General features: G+C 43.6%; 1 protein-coding gene across 1 annotated transcript in view; it reads left to right on the top strand.

The window, feature by feature from the left end:
- Positions 1 to 18773, top strand: part of VPS53 (VPS53 subunit of GARP complex) — a 221713-nt gene that overhangs the window by 994 nt on the left and 201946 nt on the right. The window contains exon 2 of the mRNA XM_077482250.1: positions 1394 to 1474. Coding sequence (XP_077338376.1) covers positions 1394 to 1474 — 81 coding nt within the window. The remainder of the gene's footprint in view (positions 1 to 1393; positions 1475 to 18773) is intronic.

Raw genomic sequence — 18773 nt, 5'->3', positions numbered from 1 at the left:
AGGGAGAGCCACCAATCAGCTCTCCCTGTCAGCGTGAACAGCAGAAAGCTGTTTACCGGCACTTCCTGGTTCACCCTGTAATCAGCTGTGATTGGTCAGAGGCTCCTTACCACGATCAAAGATGCGGTGTGTCAGACTGACACGCCATACTGCGCGCCCGCATTTTATCCTGAAAGGCATCATACCTCCATTCAGGATAACAAAACCGCTTCCCAGCCATCAATCTGCTATAGGCCGGGGCGAGAAGTAGTTAGAGAAGTACAACCAAAGCTTGTATGGCTGTACTTCTGTGGATCATAGAAGTGAAGTTCGTTCTGCACTCTGGTAATCCATTTTCAGCTAAAGAAAATTGTTTGACATCACAAAGCCAGTCCAGGCTCAGGCAAAACCATGACAATGAAGTCTGGATCCGCCCACATGACTGGACCAGCACCTGGCTCCGCCTTCCAGTGATCTGCTGAGAGCCTGAGCTGGCTGCTTCTACCCCTTCCACAGCTCAGCAGGAGGAGGCAGAGCAGAGAGCTCTGACTGACAGTCAGCAGCTCTCTGCTCGGGGAGCTCTGGGAACCGAGTAGTCAGCGGTGTTTGATCGCTCGGTTCTCTTTATTAGAGCCAGCAAGGGACATATGTAGCATCCATCTAGGTAAGTATGATTCTAAAATAAAATAAAAAAATCCAATACTTCTCTTTAACCACTTGCCAACCGCCTACTGCAGATATACTGTGGCAGGTCAGCTCTATTGCGTGAAATTATGTACTTGTACGTAATTTTCTGCAACAGTCACTGGGGGTGCATTGTTTAGACAATGGGGGAGCCAATCTGCCAGTCACCCACGATCGTTCCCCAGAGAGGCAAAATGTCGATCTGCCTATGTAAACAAGGCAGATTGCCGTTCTGAGAGGCAATAAGATGGAGATCTTGTGTTACTGCTTAGCAGGAACACCAATCTCTGTCTTCACCCAGTCAGACCACCCCCTACACAATTAGTAAGCACCTCCTAGGGACACACTTAACCCTTTGATCACCCTGACGTTAAGCCCCTCCTTGCCAGTGTCATTAGAACAGTAACAGTGTTTTTATCACTGTAATAATGTCACTGGTTCCCAAAAAAGTGTCAGGTGTCCGATTTGTCCGCAGCAATGTCACAGTCGCTGCCATTACTAGTAAAAACAATCAATAAATAAAAATGCCATAAATCTCATAGTTTGTAGACACAATAACTTGTGCAAACCAATCAAAATACACTTCTTGGGATTTTTTTTTTAAAATATGTAGCAGAATACGGCATTGTTTGGACAGAGGATGACATCAGGGGGAATAATATCAAGATTTATTAGATAAGTAAAGCATTGATTGCAAAGGTTTTACAGTGTTTGTGTTCCTCATTTACAGGTTTTCCCAGGTCTGGACCCCTTGGATCGTGCAGACTTTAATGCTGTTGAATATATTAACACTCTGTTTCCAACTGAACAGGTGAGTGATAATGGTCAAATGTCTAGAGAGTGAATGCGAATTTCAGCTTTAACTTTATTCAATTCCATGCACAGGACAAGAGCAGAGGGGGCAGGCAGGCTCAGTACCCTCTTATTTTTACTATACAGGAGTTATATTTTGCCAACAGTTTACACTTACACGTAGGAAGTAACTGGAAGGGGCTGTGCTACTGCAAGTCCATACCAAATCCATCCCAAATAAAAGCTTTCTTGAAGCATCAGAAAATGCATGTCATACTGAACTGTCTCTGTACATTTTTTTTTTTTTCCCCTGAAGGTGCAACGGGAAGTGAGAGATCAACTCCCTCTCACATTTTAAAGGTGAACTACCGGAAGATATAAAAGACACAAGTTAATGTACCTCTGTATTCATATACACCCTTGGGTATATTTATTAAAGCAAGCAGTGTAAATACTTAAATATGCCTTGGTATTCGCCTCTCACAATTCCTTAAACCCAGGGATCCTCAAACTACGGCCCTCCAGCTGTTGTAGAAATACACATCCCATGAGGCATTGTAAAACTCTGACATTCACAGACATGACTAGGCATGATGGGAATTGTAGTTCCTGAACAACTAGAGGGCCATAGTTTGAAGACCCCTGCTTTTAACACCTTGTCAACCGGGTCAATTCTGACACTTCTCTTCTACAAGTAAAAATCTAATTTTTTTTTCTTTTGCTAGCAAATTACTTAGAACCCCCAAACGTTAATTAAATTTTATTAGCAGAGACCTTAGATCAGGGGCTGTATCATAAATATGGTTGTCCACAAGGGGCCAGTGGTATATCTAAAACTATGTATCTACTCTTTATCATATTAAATAATTGCCTTTGCATTTAATTCTTACTGGTTTTAAACTCATTAATAACTAGCTCAGAGTTCAGGGGTGTGCTGTGTACAGAAGGCAGGGGTTGGGAGCTGCGCTACATACTGAATGCAGAGTTCAAGAGTGCACTAGAGAGTGCAGGGTTCAGGGATGTGCTGTGTATAAAGTGCAGTGTTTGGGGTTTGCGCTTTACGCACAGGGTGCCGTATTCGGGGTTGTGCTCTAAGCACAGGAGCCAGTTGTATATCTAAAACTATCTACTTTTTATCATATTAAATAATTGCCTCTGCATTTAATTCTTACTGGTTTTAAATGTAAGTAATAACTAGCTCAGAGTACAGGCATGTGCTGTGTACAATAGGCAGGGTTTGGGAGCTGCACTATGTACCGAATGGAGAGTTCAAGAGTGTGCTACATAGAGAGTGTAGGGTTCAGGGTTTGCGGGGCGCAGGGCTCAGCGCTGGGCTGTGTGCGGGGCGCAGGGCTCAGCGCTGGGCTGTGTGCGGGGCGCAGGGCTCAGCGCTGGGCTGTGTGCGGGGCGCAGGGCTCAGCGCTGGGCTGTGTGCGGGGCGCAGGGCTCAGCGCTGGGCTGTGTGCGGGGCGCAGGGCTCAGCGCTGGGCTGTGTGCGGAGTGCAGGGCTGTGTGCGGGGTTCAGTGATGGGCTGTGTACGGGGTTCAGGGCTGGGCTGTGTGCAGGGTGCGGGGTTCAGCGCTGGGCTGTGTTGCGGGGTTCAGTGCTGGGCTGTGTGCGGGGCGCTGGGTCAAAAACCCGGATGGGGGGTGGAAATGAGATGTTGCACACTGTACATACTGCACCTCTGAACCCTGCACTCTCTACTCAGTGCAGGGTTCAGGAGTGCAGTATGCACAGTGTGCAACATTTCCACCCCTCCTTCTGTTTTTTGACCTCTGAGTCTGCACCGACTGCTCTCCCCCCATCTCAGCACAGATCTGCCCCCACACCTCCACAGCCCACATTTCTTTAGTATGGTCAGGACTAAAATGATACATTTTTTTCTTTTCTTTTTTTTGTCAAGTTAAAGTGGAATAAACCCACTTTTTTAACTTTTACCTACAGGAAAGCCTATAATAAGGCTTACCTGTAGGTAAAAAAAATATCTCCTAAACCTGTACGGTTTAGGAGATATTCCCCTCGGTATGCGCCGCTGACTGCAGCGGCGCATGCGCACAAGGGGGTTCTCTCCGCGAAAATCCGGCAGCGCTCGTCCGGCCGGATTTAAATCTCCCGCGCGCATGCGCGGGAGTGACGATATCGCGGCTCCGGCCACTCACAGCGCCGGAGCCGCGATACCCGGAAGAGACGCCGAGGGAGCATGTCGGCTTCCTCGGCGTGGATCGGGCGAGATGTCGGGGCCTCGTTCTAAGGTAAGTATTTCATAATGAGCTAGTATGCGGTGCATACTAGCTCATTATGCCTTTTGCTTTGCAGGTTTTAAAAAAAAAAAAAAAAAAAAATGCGGGTTTACTACCGCTTTAATATGGAATATACTATACTAGCTTTATGCAGTCTTCTAATCAGCCAGCAGATGGAGCTATAATGTTTTTTTTCCACTTTTAGCTTTCCCAAAAGAAGACTACCGTGTACAGAATTAGGGGTGAGAGGAATGTCTCCAAAATTAGACTGATTTCTCCATATGATGCTGTTTGGGTTAAAATGGCTAAGCTCTGCCTTTGAGAAAGCCTTTCCGTGTTTCTTTTTGAGCTCTGTGATGTGCCACAAGAACTAATCATTCCAAATAAGACTATAGGGACTTCTTTGATTAAAGAGGAAGTAAACCCTGATGGGTTTACTTCCTCTTTGATTCCCTGCAAAGGTAAAGCATAATGGACTACTATGCATCGCATAGTAGTCCATTATGTGTCACTTACCTGACACAGGAGCCAGTGAAGTCACCGCTGTCCCCTGTAGTTCCAAGCGTCCATTTTCTTGGTGGGTCTCGCTGCTCCGGCGAATCACAGCGCACGGGAGCCGACACTCGCGGCATATCGCCGCGATCTGCGGCTTACCCACAGCGGTGGCTGTCTTCAGGTAAATATCTCCTAAACCATATAGGTTTAGGAGATATTTCTTGGACCTACAGGTTACCCTTAATCTAGGCTTACCTGTAGGTCAAAGTGGTTTGCAAGGGTTTACAACCACTTTAAGTGTAACTGACAGCAAAACTTTTTTTTTTTTTTTTTTAGGATAAAAAGGAGTTGGATTTGAACACCTGTGAGGTTTTTATTGCGGTCTGTGCCCCTGTTGCAGAGATTCTATCTGTCCTGTTTACCATTACCATTAAAAGTAAATCAGAAATTTTGGGTTGACCCCAAAACCGTAATGGAGGGGAAATATTCCCCTCAGTTCCCGTTTTAACTATGGGACAGGAAATTAAGGAAGATTTCTCCAATGGCAACAAAAAAACAGACGGGTTATAAGCCTCCCTTGCTCTATTTCAGCCTTTTTCAACCAGGGTGCCTTCAAGTATCTTCAGGGGTGTCTTGGAAAAATCCTTCAAAATTGCCCCAAAATTGTATACAAGCATGTGATATAAGCCTGCCCTTTTAGTTACACAAAGCCTCAGGTTTTCATTGTGTACCAATATAATTTCCCAACCACTGGTATCATAACAACCAATGACATCATTGATTGATATGGAGGATGTCAGGCACCTGCACAGAATCCTTGTTTACTCTCTCCATTAGCAGTGGGGTCACATTAGCAGAGTGAGGAGGGGAAGCTGAAGGAGAAGAGAAACATTGGAATACTAGTCAGTACCAGTGTGCAAAGATGTATTTGCTTTGGAAGGAAAAATCTCTTCTAACGTTGGGTATCCTACGTGTGTGGATATTGCTGTGTTATGTGAAACTTTTAGTTATGTTTTTTTACATTTTAGAATGGGGTGCCTCAAGATTATCCATACTTTTAAAGGGTGCTTTGACTGGAAAAAGGTTGAAAAACAGTGCTCTATTCAAAATGGAAAAAAAATGTAGGTTGCTTTTTAGTGACAACTTTTTGTAAACTTTATTTTTTATTTTTTGTGTCATTATTCAATCACTTGGGACAAAAAAAAATATTCAATGGGCTCAACATGCCCCTCAGCAATTTCCTTGGGGTGTCTACTTTCCAAAATGGGGTCATTTGGGGGGGGGGGGGGGGGGGGTTGTGTTATTTTGGCATTTTATGGCCTTCGAAACTGTGATAGGTAGTGAGGAGTGAAATCAAAAATTTGCACCCTTACAAATCCTGAAGGCAGTGATTGGTTTTCGGGGTTCCGTATGCGGCTAGACTCCCAAAAAGTCCCACATATGTGGTATCCCCATACTCAGGAGAAGCAGCAGAATATATTTTGGGGTGCAATTCCACTTATAACTATGGCATGTGTGAGCAATATATCATTTAGTGACAACTTTTTGTAAACTTTTTTTTTTTTTTTTTTGTCATTATTCAATCACTTGGGACAAAAAAAAATATTCAATGGGCTCAACATGCTCCTCAGCAATTTCCTTGGGTGTCTACTTTCCAAAATGGGGTCACTTGGGGGGTTTGTACTGCCCTGCCATTTTAGCACCTCAAGAAATGAGATAGGCAGTCATAAATTAAAAGCTGTGTAAATTCCAGAAAATGTACTCTAGTTTGTAGACGCTATAACTTTTGCGCAAACCAAAAAATATACGCTTATTGACATTGTTTTTTTTTTACTAAAGACATGTGGCTGAATACATTTTGCCCTAAAAGTAGAAAATATATATTTTTTAAAAAAAATTTCAGTCTTTTTCCTTTTATATCGTAAAAAATAAAAATCGCAGAGGCAATCAAATACCATCAAAAGAAAGCTCTATTTGTGTGAAGAAAAGGACGCAAATTTTGCTTGGGTACAACATTGCATGACCGCGCAATTACCAGTTAAAGCAGTGCAGTGCCAAATTGTAAAAAGACCTCTGGTCCTTAGGCTGACAATTGGTCCGGGGCTGAAGTAGTTAAAGGTTATTACATGGCATGATCTATTGCTGGACTCTTAAAATAAAGTGTTTGTATATTTTATCGTTATAAGCCTGTCACCCTCTCTGTGACCATCTATGGACCACCTGCCTGGTGGGGGGGTTGTTCTCCTTCCTGGCCTTCTTCCCTTGGAAAGTTGCATAGATCTGCATTGGGCCTACAAGGAGGGAAAGAGATGCATTTTTTGTAGTACTTAACATTTTAAGGACATTTATTGGTCACTGTGTCTGAAGATGTATACATTGATCCCAGAAACACAATGCCTATATTTATTAGATGGAAAATCTATTTTTTCTTTTATCCTATAATGGACTTCACTGACAAGGTAATGATGTGTGTGATTTTATACCAAGAACTTTAATACTATATTTTGGATAAATACGTATTGGGGAGGGGTTGGGGTGATTGTGGGTGCATTGTTACCACCAGCCACCACTGCTCTATAGTCCCATTTGGTTTTTATTGGTTGTATGTTTTCATTGACTATAGGGGCATTTTAATTCTTTTGGCTAAGGCTGGGTTCACATTGGTATGACTAAAGCTCCAACATTGGGAGCACATGTCGCATGACGTGTATAAATCAATGGTTCCCTATGAAATCCATCTTAACTGGTTCCACAAAAGTCAGTCCAACTTTGAAATAGGTTCTTGCACTACTTTGGTCCGACTTTGATCTTACTTTAGCCCATTGAATATCATTGAAGTAGGATCATCGTCTTAACTGATCTGACTTTAGCATGTGACTTGTGCTCTGAGAATCTTGAAGAGGAACTCCACGCCAAATAAAAAAAAAATGTCATAGAGTTCCCCCCTCTAAGATCCAAGGTATGGATTTTAAGCCAACCCCCATCCCAAAAAAATAGTGTAGGTTCCTCCCAAAATCCATACCAAACCCCTATCTGAGCACTCAGCCCAACAGCTATGTCGGTTACATTGTACCCCTACCCATTCACCTTAAAAAAAAAAAAAAAAAAGTCAAAAATAAAAACCACACGTTTTTGACAAAGTAATTTATTAAAGCAGCTCCAATGTCTCTTCTCCTTCCAATTTTCTTCTCCCTCCGGTGATGTCTTCATCCTCTGGTTTTTCTACCTCTAGTGATGTCTTCATCCCCCTTTCTTTCTTTTTTTTTTTCCTCCGCTGATATCTACCGGGTCTCCTCTCTTCGCTGTCTAATCCCTCTGCCGGGTCTCCTCTCTTCGCTGTCTAAGCCCTCTGCCGGGTCTCCTCTCTTCGCTGTCTAAACCCTCTGCCGGGTCTCCTCTCTTCGCTGTCTAAACCCTCTGCCGGGTCTCCTCTCTTCGCTGTCTAAACCCTCTGCCGGGTCTCCTCTCTTCGCTGTCTAACCCTCTGCCGGGTCTCCTCTCTTCGCTGTCTAAACCCTCTGCCGGGTCTCCTCTCTTCGCTGTCTAAACCCTCTGCCGGGTCTCCTCTCTTCGCTGTCTAAACCCTCTGCCGGGTCTCCTCTCTTCGCTGTCTAAACCCTCTGCCGGGTCTCCTCTCTTCGCTGTCTAAACCCTCTGCCGGGTCTCCTCTCTTCGCTGTCTAAACCCTCTGCCGGGTCTCCTCTCTTCGCTGTCTAAACCCTCTGCCGGGTCTCCTCTCTTCGCTGTCTAAACCCTCTGCCGGGTCTCCTCTCTTCGCTGTCTAAACCCTCTGCCGGGTCTCCTCTCTTCGCTGTCTAAACCCTCTGCCGGGTCTCCTCTCTTCGCTGTCTAAACCCTCTGCCGGGTCTCCTCTCTCTGCTCTCTTCTCCCTCTCCCTCTTCTCCCTCTGCCGGGTCTCCTCATCAGGTGACATCCCAAGGGGGCAGAGCCTCTGGATGCCTTCATCGGTTGGCCACGCTCCATGCCTATGTAAGTAATGGCACATGGCGGACCCAGCATTACAGAGGGAGAGAGAGTTGAGAGAACATTGGAGCAAGAACAGAAAAGAAGACAGTGGAGAGAGGAGACCCAGCAGAGAGAAGAAAGCGGAGAGAGGAGAACCGGCAGAGGGAGAAGAACCGGAGGATGAAGACATCAGAAGGAGAAGAGATGCTGGAGCTGCTTTAATAAATTACTTTTTCAAAAACCTGTGTGCTGTTCTTATTTTCGACTTTTTTATTATAATTTTTTTAGGTGAATGGGTAGGGGTACAATGTACCCCGTACTCATTCACATAGGTTGGGGGGCTGGGATCTGGGGGCCCCCTTGTTAAAGGGGGCTTCCAGATTCCCATAAGTCCCCCACCCGAAGACACAGACAACCACTGGCCAGGGTTGTCGAAAGATGGAAAGAGGCCCCCGCCCCAAAGCACCCACCCACACATGTTGAGGGCATGTAGCCTGGTATGATTCGGGGGGGGGGGGGGGCATGCGCTCGCTTGTTTCCTGACCTGCTGGGCTGCATGCTCGGATAAGGACTGGTATGGATTTTGGGGGGGGGGGGGCCCAGGCCAATTGTTTTTTTGCCATGGGGGTTCCCCTTAAAATCCATACCAGACCGAATTTTACTGGGATTTTGCTGTTTTAGATATGTGTGTCCTGCGCACATTTGAGTTGCCTGTACCTGTGGAAAATGGACATGTGAGTGAAACGCAAATTGCAGTTGCGTTTTTACCAGGGTTTTACTGCGCTCTCCATCGAAGCTGTGTTTTTGGAGATGCAGCATGCAGGCCTTTTCAAAACACACTGTAATGCAATGGTGTGAAGGGAAACGTTTTGCTTGCAAGATAAAAACGCAGGAGAAATGTATGAATGTGAAAGGGCCCTAAGGGGAGAGCAGTGGTGTGTGTGTGTGTGTGTGTATAGCAGCACCACACAGAAACCTGGGTAGTTTAATAGTGATAGGCCTGCAGAGGATTCAATTAGAGCCCTATGGAACAAAGTGCTGGTAAAATGCAGGCAAGCAAATGGCAATGTCGACAATACATGGGCAACGCATGAGAGATTATTAGAAATAATGGGCTACAAACAAGCAATCACACAGTAATGACAAAACTGGCAAGAAGAAAACATTCAACCAAAACCATTTAATTCCACTTAGTGTATGTAAATGCTAACAATGAAAACAATTAGCATTTCTGGCAGATCAACAGGCATGTTTCTGTACTTGCACAAGGGACTGTTAAACTGATAATGGGGAAATGTACAGTTATTGCTTTTTTTCTTTAGAGCCAATTTACACTATGTCAGCATGGTAAAAGGCCTGTCACCACAATTTGTTTCCTGTGTGCCTCATTCACACTGCAGTGCAGACTAGCGCTGTGCTAAAATGTGGACATGCTGCATTTTATTGCAGCGCAACGGCCCAAATCGCACTGCAGTGTCAGGCAGAGCATTGCACCGCCCGACATTGTAGAGAGTGATGCAGGGTGGATTTGATGTAAATCCCTAGTAAAAAGGCTTGATTTACAGTAAATAATAATTTTTAAAGAGCCGTCATCTCTGTCCTGCTGCGGCGCCTTCTCTGACCCGCTGTTGACTCCCTGACAGTCCCATTCACTTTAATGGGATGGTTGGTGATGTGACAGTGACACAACAAGGTGAGGGACGTGGTGACAGCAGGTGAGTGGATGCCCACTAACAGGCGCTGCCATGATGGATCTGAAATAACAGGTGCTCTTTAAATGTAAGGACTCATTCTTTCTGGAAGTTATTAAACCTTCATTTTGCTTAGCAAATATTAAAGATTCTATCTAGAATAATAAGATATCAGGTTAGTAAAACAGCAATATCAGAACCGATTCAATCATACAGTTTGTAGTGTACATAGATTTTCAAAACAATGAGATAAAGGAATATTCCTGAACTTTGTTTTTATCTCATGGTTACTGTGACATTGTGTGACTGCATCAATGCAGTGCATGTTATCTCAGCTTGCACTTTCCATCTATTAAATCTCCTGCCCTTGTTTTAATTTTGGATAGTAAAACATTTTTTTTTTCTGCCTTTAAATACCTTATACAGCCCACTTCCTGTTTCTTGTCTGGTAAAAAGCCTAGGCTTATGACATCATGCACAGCTTTCTCTCTCCCACTCTTATGTGAGTTTGCGGGGGTTTGGGATGTGAGTCATAAGAGGGCCAATGAGAGTTGCAGGTGTGCCTCTGTAAATCCAGGAACTGAACAGGCAGCAGCTTTAGCTGCCCACAGTTAAAATAGATGCAGCCAGACTCAGTGGAGGGAGATTTCTGCAGCATATTTGGCAAGTACAGAATCACAGTATATATAAAATGTGCAAAGTGGTTGGAGGGAAGCTTCAGAATGGCAAAGATGTTTTTATTACAAATTATGTGAGTAGACTGCAGTTCCTCTTTAAATAGAAAACTATCCTTAGATTTTTACTCCAAAAGCATTTTATTAAAATACATTTGATAAAAAAAAAAAAATTCAGATTTTTTTTTTTCTTTCTCTTTACAAAAATCATGGTGGTGCGGTGCGCTGAATAATGCATCACACTGCAGCCTAGCCAGCTGGCAACGCAGAGTGGTCGGGGCCCTGACTGGTTCTGGGTGCTCTGTGATTGCAGTGTGAATTGGCCCTTACCCTTGGGACAAGAAATGTGTGGTTCTGCAATCTGGCTAAAAAAACACTCCTTTGGGGCCATCTAGTGGATAAATAGTGAAAAGCATTTAGGCTAACCCACAAATAGCATGCATGGGAAAAAAGCTACAGGACTGACTTGATAAAACTTATTTTCAACTGGGTAACATTACTCCTCAAAAATGACAGTGCCCTTTTTTACTGGATTCATCTTTTGTTTTAGCAATATTTTTTGTTTTTTGTTTTAAGGTTATACAATGGTAAAGAGCCAATAATACAATTCTGTTGTGAGCATACAAGTATTTTCCAACACCTATGCTAACAGAGATGATCTTTAACTCTTTTGTTAAGACTAGTTCACACATGAGGCTAGTACTGCCACCCCTCTGAAAAAAAATGATCAGCAGTGGATTGCTTTTCAGAGGGCTTTTTGACAGGTAGTCAGGTGGCAATATGTTGTCACATCACCGCCTGCTGTAACCCTCAAAATGTGAACCCACTGCTGCACAATTGCCTACAGCACAGCGCTATTTAGTGCCTTCAGTTTCAGTACTACATGCCATATGCAACATGCCATTTACATTTTACCATGGCCACAAACCAACGCATTACAGCTGCAGTATGTCAACAGCTCTGAGTGGTTGCATGCCCTTGTTTGGGGGGGCTCATTCCCACATACGGCTTTAAAAGCAGTTAAATGAGCCATGGTTTTACTGCCCCCCCCCCCACTGACTATCCACCCAAGGTGGAGCATGCAGTCAACCAGGGCTGTACACATGCCACAGCAGTGATGCTTCACTTCACATTGCAGCAAAAATTTGATGGCATACCACTTTTGATAAGCGGTACTGCTGCCAAAGGTGACCCAAATGCAGAGGGTTAAAACAAGCAGTTGAAGGAGACATATCGCCTCTTCACTGCCACTCAAATGCCCTCTGATAATCGTTCCATCACAAATCACTTTTGATGCTGGAATTATAGCGGGACTGTGATGGTACTACAGGCATTCTGACATTGGTTAACTGATACTAACAGTGATCAATACTAGAGCTGCACGATTCTGGCTAAAATGAGAATCACAATTCTTTGCTTAGAAGATAGATCACGATTCTCTCGGCGTAACATCATCTTTCACAATAAAACAAAAAAAAATTAGCTAACTTTTACTGTGTTTTTTTTTTTTTTTTTATTATTGAAGTGTATTTTTTCCCAAACAATTGCATTTGAAAGACTGCTGGGCAAACACAGTGTGACATAAAATATTGCAGCAATTGCCATTTTATTCCCCAGGGTCTCTGCTAAAATTATATATATATATATATATATATATATATATATATATATATATATATATATATATATATATATATATATAATTTTTTATTTATTGATGTTTGGGTTTTCCAAGTAATTTTCTAGCAAAAAATATTGATTTTAACTTAAAGTGGGGTACCCCCTAAAAAAAAATAAAAATAAAAGTCGGCAGCTACAAATACTGCAGCTGCTGGCTTTTAATAATCGGACACTTACCTGCCCCGGGGTCCAGCGATGCGGGGGAACGAAGCTCCCCGCTCCGCTCGCGGCGCCGTCATGCATACTGTGGGCACCCAGTTGTGGCTTCACAGCCGGGCACCCACTGCGCATGCGCGAGCGGCTCAGGGCGCTGTGATACGCCCTACAGTCACCTGGGACACATGACAGGTCCCAGGTGAATGTGCGGCGCGAGGGGAAGTGATGTCACCAGCCCGGGCAATGAAGAAGGCAGATTACGAGGGACCCCCTAGCAACCGGTATTTAGAGGTGAGTAAAATTTTTTTTTTATTTTTGCCAATTATTTTTATTTTTATTTTTTTTACGAATTTTAAGCAGCTTTTAATTTTTTGGTGGCAACACCACTTTAAAGAAGTGTCAGAAAAAGATTTAAACTTTTTAAGTGGTTAAACTTCCTGCATTTACATGTGGTTGAAAGCTTGGCAGACTGCCCAGCTTATTTGTTTACACAAGAAGTTCTATGCCTTTGATCTAAGAAGTTAGTTACAATGTTTCATGCAAGTTCTAAACTTGGCAGATTGCCAGGGATGCTTTATTTTGACAGCTGAGTGAGCAGATAATCTCTCCACTTGTTTATATGAAAGAATCGCCTATTCTCAGTGGGAGAGATCGTCAGAGGAGAGAATCGAGATCGCAATTTTATAACGATTAATCGCGCAGCTCTAATCAATACTAATAAAATGCACTGTCACTGTACTAATGACACTGGGCAGGAAGGGTTTAACATCTGGGGCAATCAAAGAGTTAATTGTATGTCTGGGTAGTGTAATGTAACTGCACTCTGTACTGTTTTACGGAATGTGCTGGTTTTTGTCTCCCAGCTTTGCACACATTCCCATTGTCAGTAAAGAGATCTGTGTTTACAACACAGATCCCTCTCCTATCACTTGCTCTGAAGGCCAGTGGTGATTGACATGTAAGGGTGCCAGTGGGACCGCAGCCAGGTGGGTGGGTGCGTGCCCTCTACCCGGAAATGCAGAAACGCCTGGTGCCAACTGAATGGGTTGAAAAAAGCCCCAGCCGGACATAATTTCTAGTCGCCATGGTGACCTAGCACCTGGAATTTATCGAGCTCTGCCTTCAAGTACACGTGTGTGTGTGTGTGTGTGTGTGTGTGTGTGTGTGTGTGTGCGCATTTTGATGCATTTGGGACAAAGAAAATGCAGCAGGTTGTACTTTTGTTGAAAGCACTGGAACATGGGTGTAAATTGGGGCCATTGGAATGGTAAACACTGGGAATACGTTCTGGTTGCAGTTTGCAAATGCACTGGAAAGCATCTGGTGTGAACCAGCAAGGCATTTATTTCAATTTATATGGTAAGGGCTTAGAACTTCTGTCAGTTTTTTTTGCTGTCTGTGTACCTGTTAGGAAGATTCACTTTCTTTAACCGGCACTGATATGCTGCACTGATTATCAGTGTAAATGCCCCTGCCGCCACAGGAAAGCCAGTTATTGGCTTTCCTTTCCTCAGACACTGACAGCGCTGAGGAAAGCAAATGACAATAATCGGCATTTGTTTACATGTGATCTGCTGTGAATGGACATAGCTGATCACATGGTAAAGAGCCTACATTACCAGCTGTGTCTGAGGGACACAGTGCATCACTGATCGCAGCACTGCTTGCCAATGCACCAAGAATGGGAGGATGTCATATGATGTCCTCCCAGCACAAGTGCGGTGCCGTCCAACTGTCATTCTGCAATACGGCAGCTGGGAAGCAGTTAATTATCCTGAGTGAAAGTAAACCCCAAATTTTGAGTTGTCTCCAGAACAGAAATATAGGGGGAAGAGGGAATATCCCTCACATTGGAAAGATATTCTTGTTGAGTCTACAGGTAAAAATGACAGCGTTTGTAACCCTCCCCTTCTCTATCCAAAATGTTAAAAAAAAAAGTTTTGGCTTTAGACATACTTTATCCTAATAGGCTAATAGGTTATTGGAACATATTCTTTAGACCCCACTCACACTTCACATAGCGGGAACCCGCTTGCATGTTTTTCACGTGTAGCGCATAGGGCAGACCATTTACTTGCATCAGCTTCTGTATACGTGACAAACATGACAAAGAAGATCCAGAACCTTCCTGTGTGTGGAAAAAAGCGTGTCTTTTCATCGCACACCTACTAACTGTGTTTGGGGTGCCAATAAATCTTAATACATCACATGCTTTGTGGGGATTTTAGCACAATCTGAAATAATGGGCAGAATTGTGCGATTCTGCCCACAATTCTGATCTACTGAAGTGTGAACAGAACGTTTCAGTATTTACAGTGCCTTGCAAAAGTATTCACCCCCTTGGCTTTTTTCGTGTTTTGTTGCCTCACAACCTGGAATTAACATGGATTGTTTGAGGATTTACATCATTTAATTTACAGAACATGCCCACAACTTTGAAGATTTTTTTATTTATTGTGAAGCAAACAACAAATAGGAGAAAATAACAAAAAAAGCCAATGTGCATAACTATTCACCCCCCCCCCAAGTCAATACTTTGTAGAGCCACCTTTTGCGGCTATCACAGCTCCAAGTTGCTTTGGAAAAGTCTCTATGAGCTTGCCACATCTTACCACTGGGATTTTTTCCCATTCCTCCTTGCAAAACTGCTCCAGCTCCTTCAAGTTGGTTGGTTTGCGCTTGTGAACAGATCTTTAAGGCTGACCACATATTTTCTATTGGATTGAGGTCTGGGCTTTGATTAGACCATTCCAACACATTTACAAGTTCCCCTTAAACCACTAAAGTGTTGCTTTAGCAGTGTGCTTGGGGTCATTGTCCTGCTGGAAGGTGAACCTCGGTCCTAGCCTCAAATCACACACAGAGTGGTAAAGGTTTTGCTCAAAAATATCCCTGTATTTAGCACCACCCATCTTTCCCTCAACTCAACCAGTTTTATCAGTCCCAACTGCTGAAAAATCTCCCCACAGCATGATGCTGCCACCACCATGTTTCACTGTGGGGATGGTGTTCTTTGGGTGATGTGATGTGTTGGGTTTGCGCTGGACCTAGCTCTCTGATGACCAAAAAGTTAAATTTTAGTCTCATTAGACCAGAGCACCTTCCTCCCATACATTTTGGGAGTCTCCCACATGCCTTTTTGCAAACTCAAGATGTGACATTTTGTTTTTTGCTGAAAGTAATGGCTTTCTTCTGGCCACTCTGCCATAAAACCTAACTCTATGGAGCGTACTACTTATTGTTATCCTATGTACAGATACTCCAGTCTCTGCTATGGAACTCTGCAGCTCCTCTAGGTTTACCTTAGGTCTCTGTGCTGCCTCCTGATGCCCTCCTTGCCCGGTCTGTGAGTTTTGTTGTGCGGCCGTCTCTTGACAGGTTTGCTGTTGAGCCATGTTCTTTCCATTTGGTTATGATAGATTTGATGGTGCTCCTAGGGATCATCAAAGATTTGGATATTTTTTTATAACCTATCCCTGACTTCTCAACAACATTGTCCCTTACTTGTTTGGAGAGGTCCTTGGTCTTCATGGCAGTGTTTGGTTAGTGGTGCCTCTAGCTTATGTTGCAGGCCCTCTGGGGCCTTTCAAAAAGGTGTGTATATGTAATGACAGATCATGTGACACTTAGATTACACACAGGTGGACATCATTTCACTAATTTTGTGACTTCTGAAGGTAATTGGTTGCACCAGAGTTTTTTATTCCAGGTTGTATCTATATCTATCTATCTATCTATCTATCTATCTATCTATCTATCTGCATATCTATCTATCGGCCCCATCGCGGCGAGTGGCGTGGGGGGGGGGGGGGTAGGGTGTTGTTTGGGGTTTTATCTGCGCCCCCTAAAAAAATGGAGCACCAGCCTCCACTGGTTTTTAGATGTAGAACAAGATCCAGCTTTGCAGTGTCAGAACCATTAAGGTGACCTGGCAACACTAGGAACGTTTTTAGATGTAGGTGTATCCTCCAAACAAGTCACCAGGCCCCCCTTAGAGACCAGCCTTCACCCTGGCTCTCTCCTGCAAAGATCCTCCCCTGGATCTTCTCTATTCGGCTTGACTTCTACACCAGGCAAGACAGCCTAAGGACCACCTCATCATTAGTAGGCCCCAGGCAGGCTTCTGGGCCTACTTGCAGAGCTCCCTACAGCAGCATGTCCTCAGGCCAGGAGAGCCTGAGACGAGAGCGAGCGCATGGCCCAGCCCAAGTAAATATCCTCTCCCAAAATGCACCAGTGGCCAAGAACTTTCTACTGGGCTGGCTGTAAGAAGAAAAAATATTCATACCTCAACCTAGTTGTACTATCACAGTGAGGAATGCACTACCTAATTGAGGTTAGGGAAAGACCAGATAAACTGTACAATCAGTCTGAGCTGCCTACAGCCCAACCAAAAACTAAATTGCCACGATCGCCCCAGTTTAGGACCAGGGGAATATACCTGTAAAGGAAAGATCTGTATACTTACCTATGCTGAGGGCACCAGCTTTAGTGTAGAGGAGGGATAGCTGACAACCAAAGCCATGGTCCAAGCTGGATCAGCGTAACTATGCAAAAATATCCATACCTGGAATTCAGCTTTACGTTCTAAAAGCACGAGATGAATTCTTATTGGTTGCTATAGGAACTGTACTTTGCACTGAACTCTTTGCTCCTTTTTACATTTTTTAATTGAAAAAGTTAGCTGGCAGTTCATAATGCAAAATAAAAATTTAGTCAATTGTACGTTTTTCTATTCTTTCATAAAGAAGTGGTAAGAAATCTTTGCATGTTGTTTGAAAAAGTAGGAAAAGCTGACCTAGTTACATCCACTAGGGGTCACTGTTTATCCTTTAGTTGTTCATGCTTCTTTTGCTGAGCATTACAAGGACACCATTGCATCCCAGCTCACCTACTGTTTTATAATGAGCAAAAAAAAACATTAGTCTATCATCTATCAAAATATAATCTATTATCTATGTAGAAAAAAAAAAGGGGGAATGAAGATGTATAGCAAATGGCAGCCAGTCCGGATGTAGTTTAGTAAAACTGATATAAAAAGATCTTGGTTGACATAGGTTATTGCACTAAATGGCAGCTTTTACCCTTGGAAGAATTTGGCTTTAAATCAATTTTATTTGAATGACAAATTTTTATTATAGTATTTGAAGGAAAGGAAACCTTATGTGACATCTAAATAAAAATTTCCATTGTCTACTAAGCGCTTAAAAACCCCAGTAAATCTTTAGTTCCTTGGCTTGATCAATACATGTGCACTTGTTATTTGCTTGTATAAAGTTGCTTGAGGTAGGAACCTTTTTAATAATGATCCAAACATTTAAGTTCTTTCTTAGTCAAAAAGCTACATGTAAGGTTGAAACACTCTTTCAAAACATATATAAATCATACAAGACAGAATATTATTTTCAATTTGATTACAACATACACGTATACATTATAATTGAAACGGTAAAAGTTTTCACTTCAGATCCATCGACATTAGCCGGGGCCCATGGTCGAAATCTCCAGTAAAGTTGGGTCCACTAATGACCCAATTGTCGAACGATATTTCCAAAAACGACCAGTTTTGCCTGAAATTCTGTGCGTGTATGGCCAACATTGGGCTTGATTCACATTTGTGTGGGGGGTTCCTGCTGTGGGTCTGCACCCGTTCCTGCGGCCACAACCACCTACACAAAGAAACACAGGAGATACGTATGGGTGTCATTAATCCTAATGGGTGTCATTCACTGCACTGGAAATCTCAGCAGCCGCTTCCTGCACTGAGAACTGCACTGCACTTGCAAGGCTGTAATTTAAAAAAATTGAGCAGGGACTTTCCCCTGCATTTTCAGGAGGCATGGCAGCCCATTTAAATGAATGGGCTGCCATGCCTGCGCAAAACCTGGCTTGCAGAGACGCACAAGTGTGAACTTAAGCCCTGGTTCGAAATGCTGTGACTTGCAACAAACAAAGTTGCAAGACAAGTAAAAACACATTTATTTCAATGGTGGTCGTTCCAATCAATGCAACTCAAGTCCTGCAGTACTCCAGTCCTGCGACCCCGATGTTACTTAGAGTCCCATAGACTCTAATCTCGTCTGGAAGTTGCACTGCAAAGTCACACTGGAAATCACACCACAGTGTGGTCACAGCAGTGTGAACCAAGGCTTACCTACCAAAAGATTTGTAAAGAAGGCTTACCTGTAGGTACAGTGAATATCTCCTAAACTTGCAGTGTTTAGGAGATATTCACACTGCATGCAGCCACCTTTTGAAGGTCTGGCATACTGTGCATACCATGTGCGGGCGTGACGGCAAGGCGGACCCAGACATTCACACAGCTGGAGCCCACCAACCTGGAAGGAAGACTGGGTGAAGTTGGATGCCCTGTCAGTGGTGACAGCGTGCCGCTAGAGGGCTTTGTCCTAAG

The sequence above is a fragment of the Lithobates pipiens genome, unplaced genomic scaffold (assembly GCF_037356315.1).
Source record: "Lithobates pipiens isolate NorthernLeopardFrog02 unplaced genomic scaffold, aLitPip1_a1.2 Scaffold_16, whole genome shotgun sequence".
In the NCBI taxonomy this organism is placed as follows: domain Eukaryota; kingdom Metazoa; phylum Chordata; class Amphibia; order Anura; family Ranidae; genus Lithobates; species Lithobates pipiens.
This window is presented reverse-complemented; position numbering and strand designations above follow the sequence as displayed.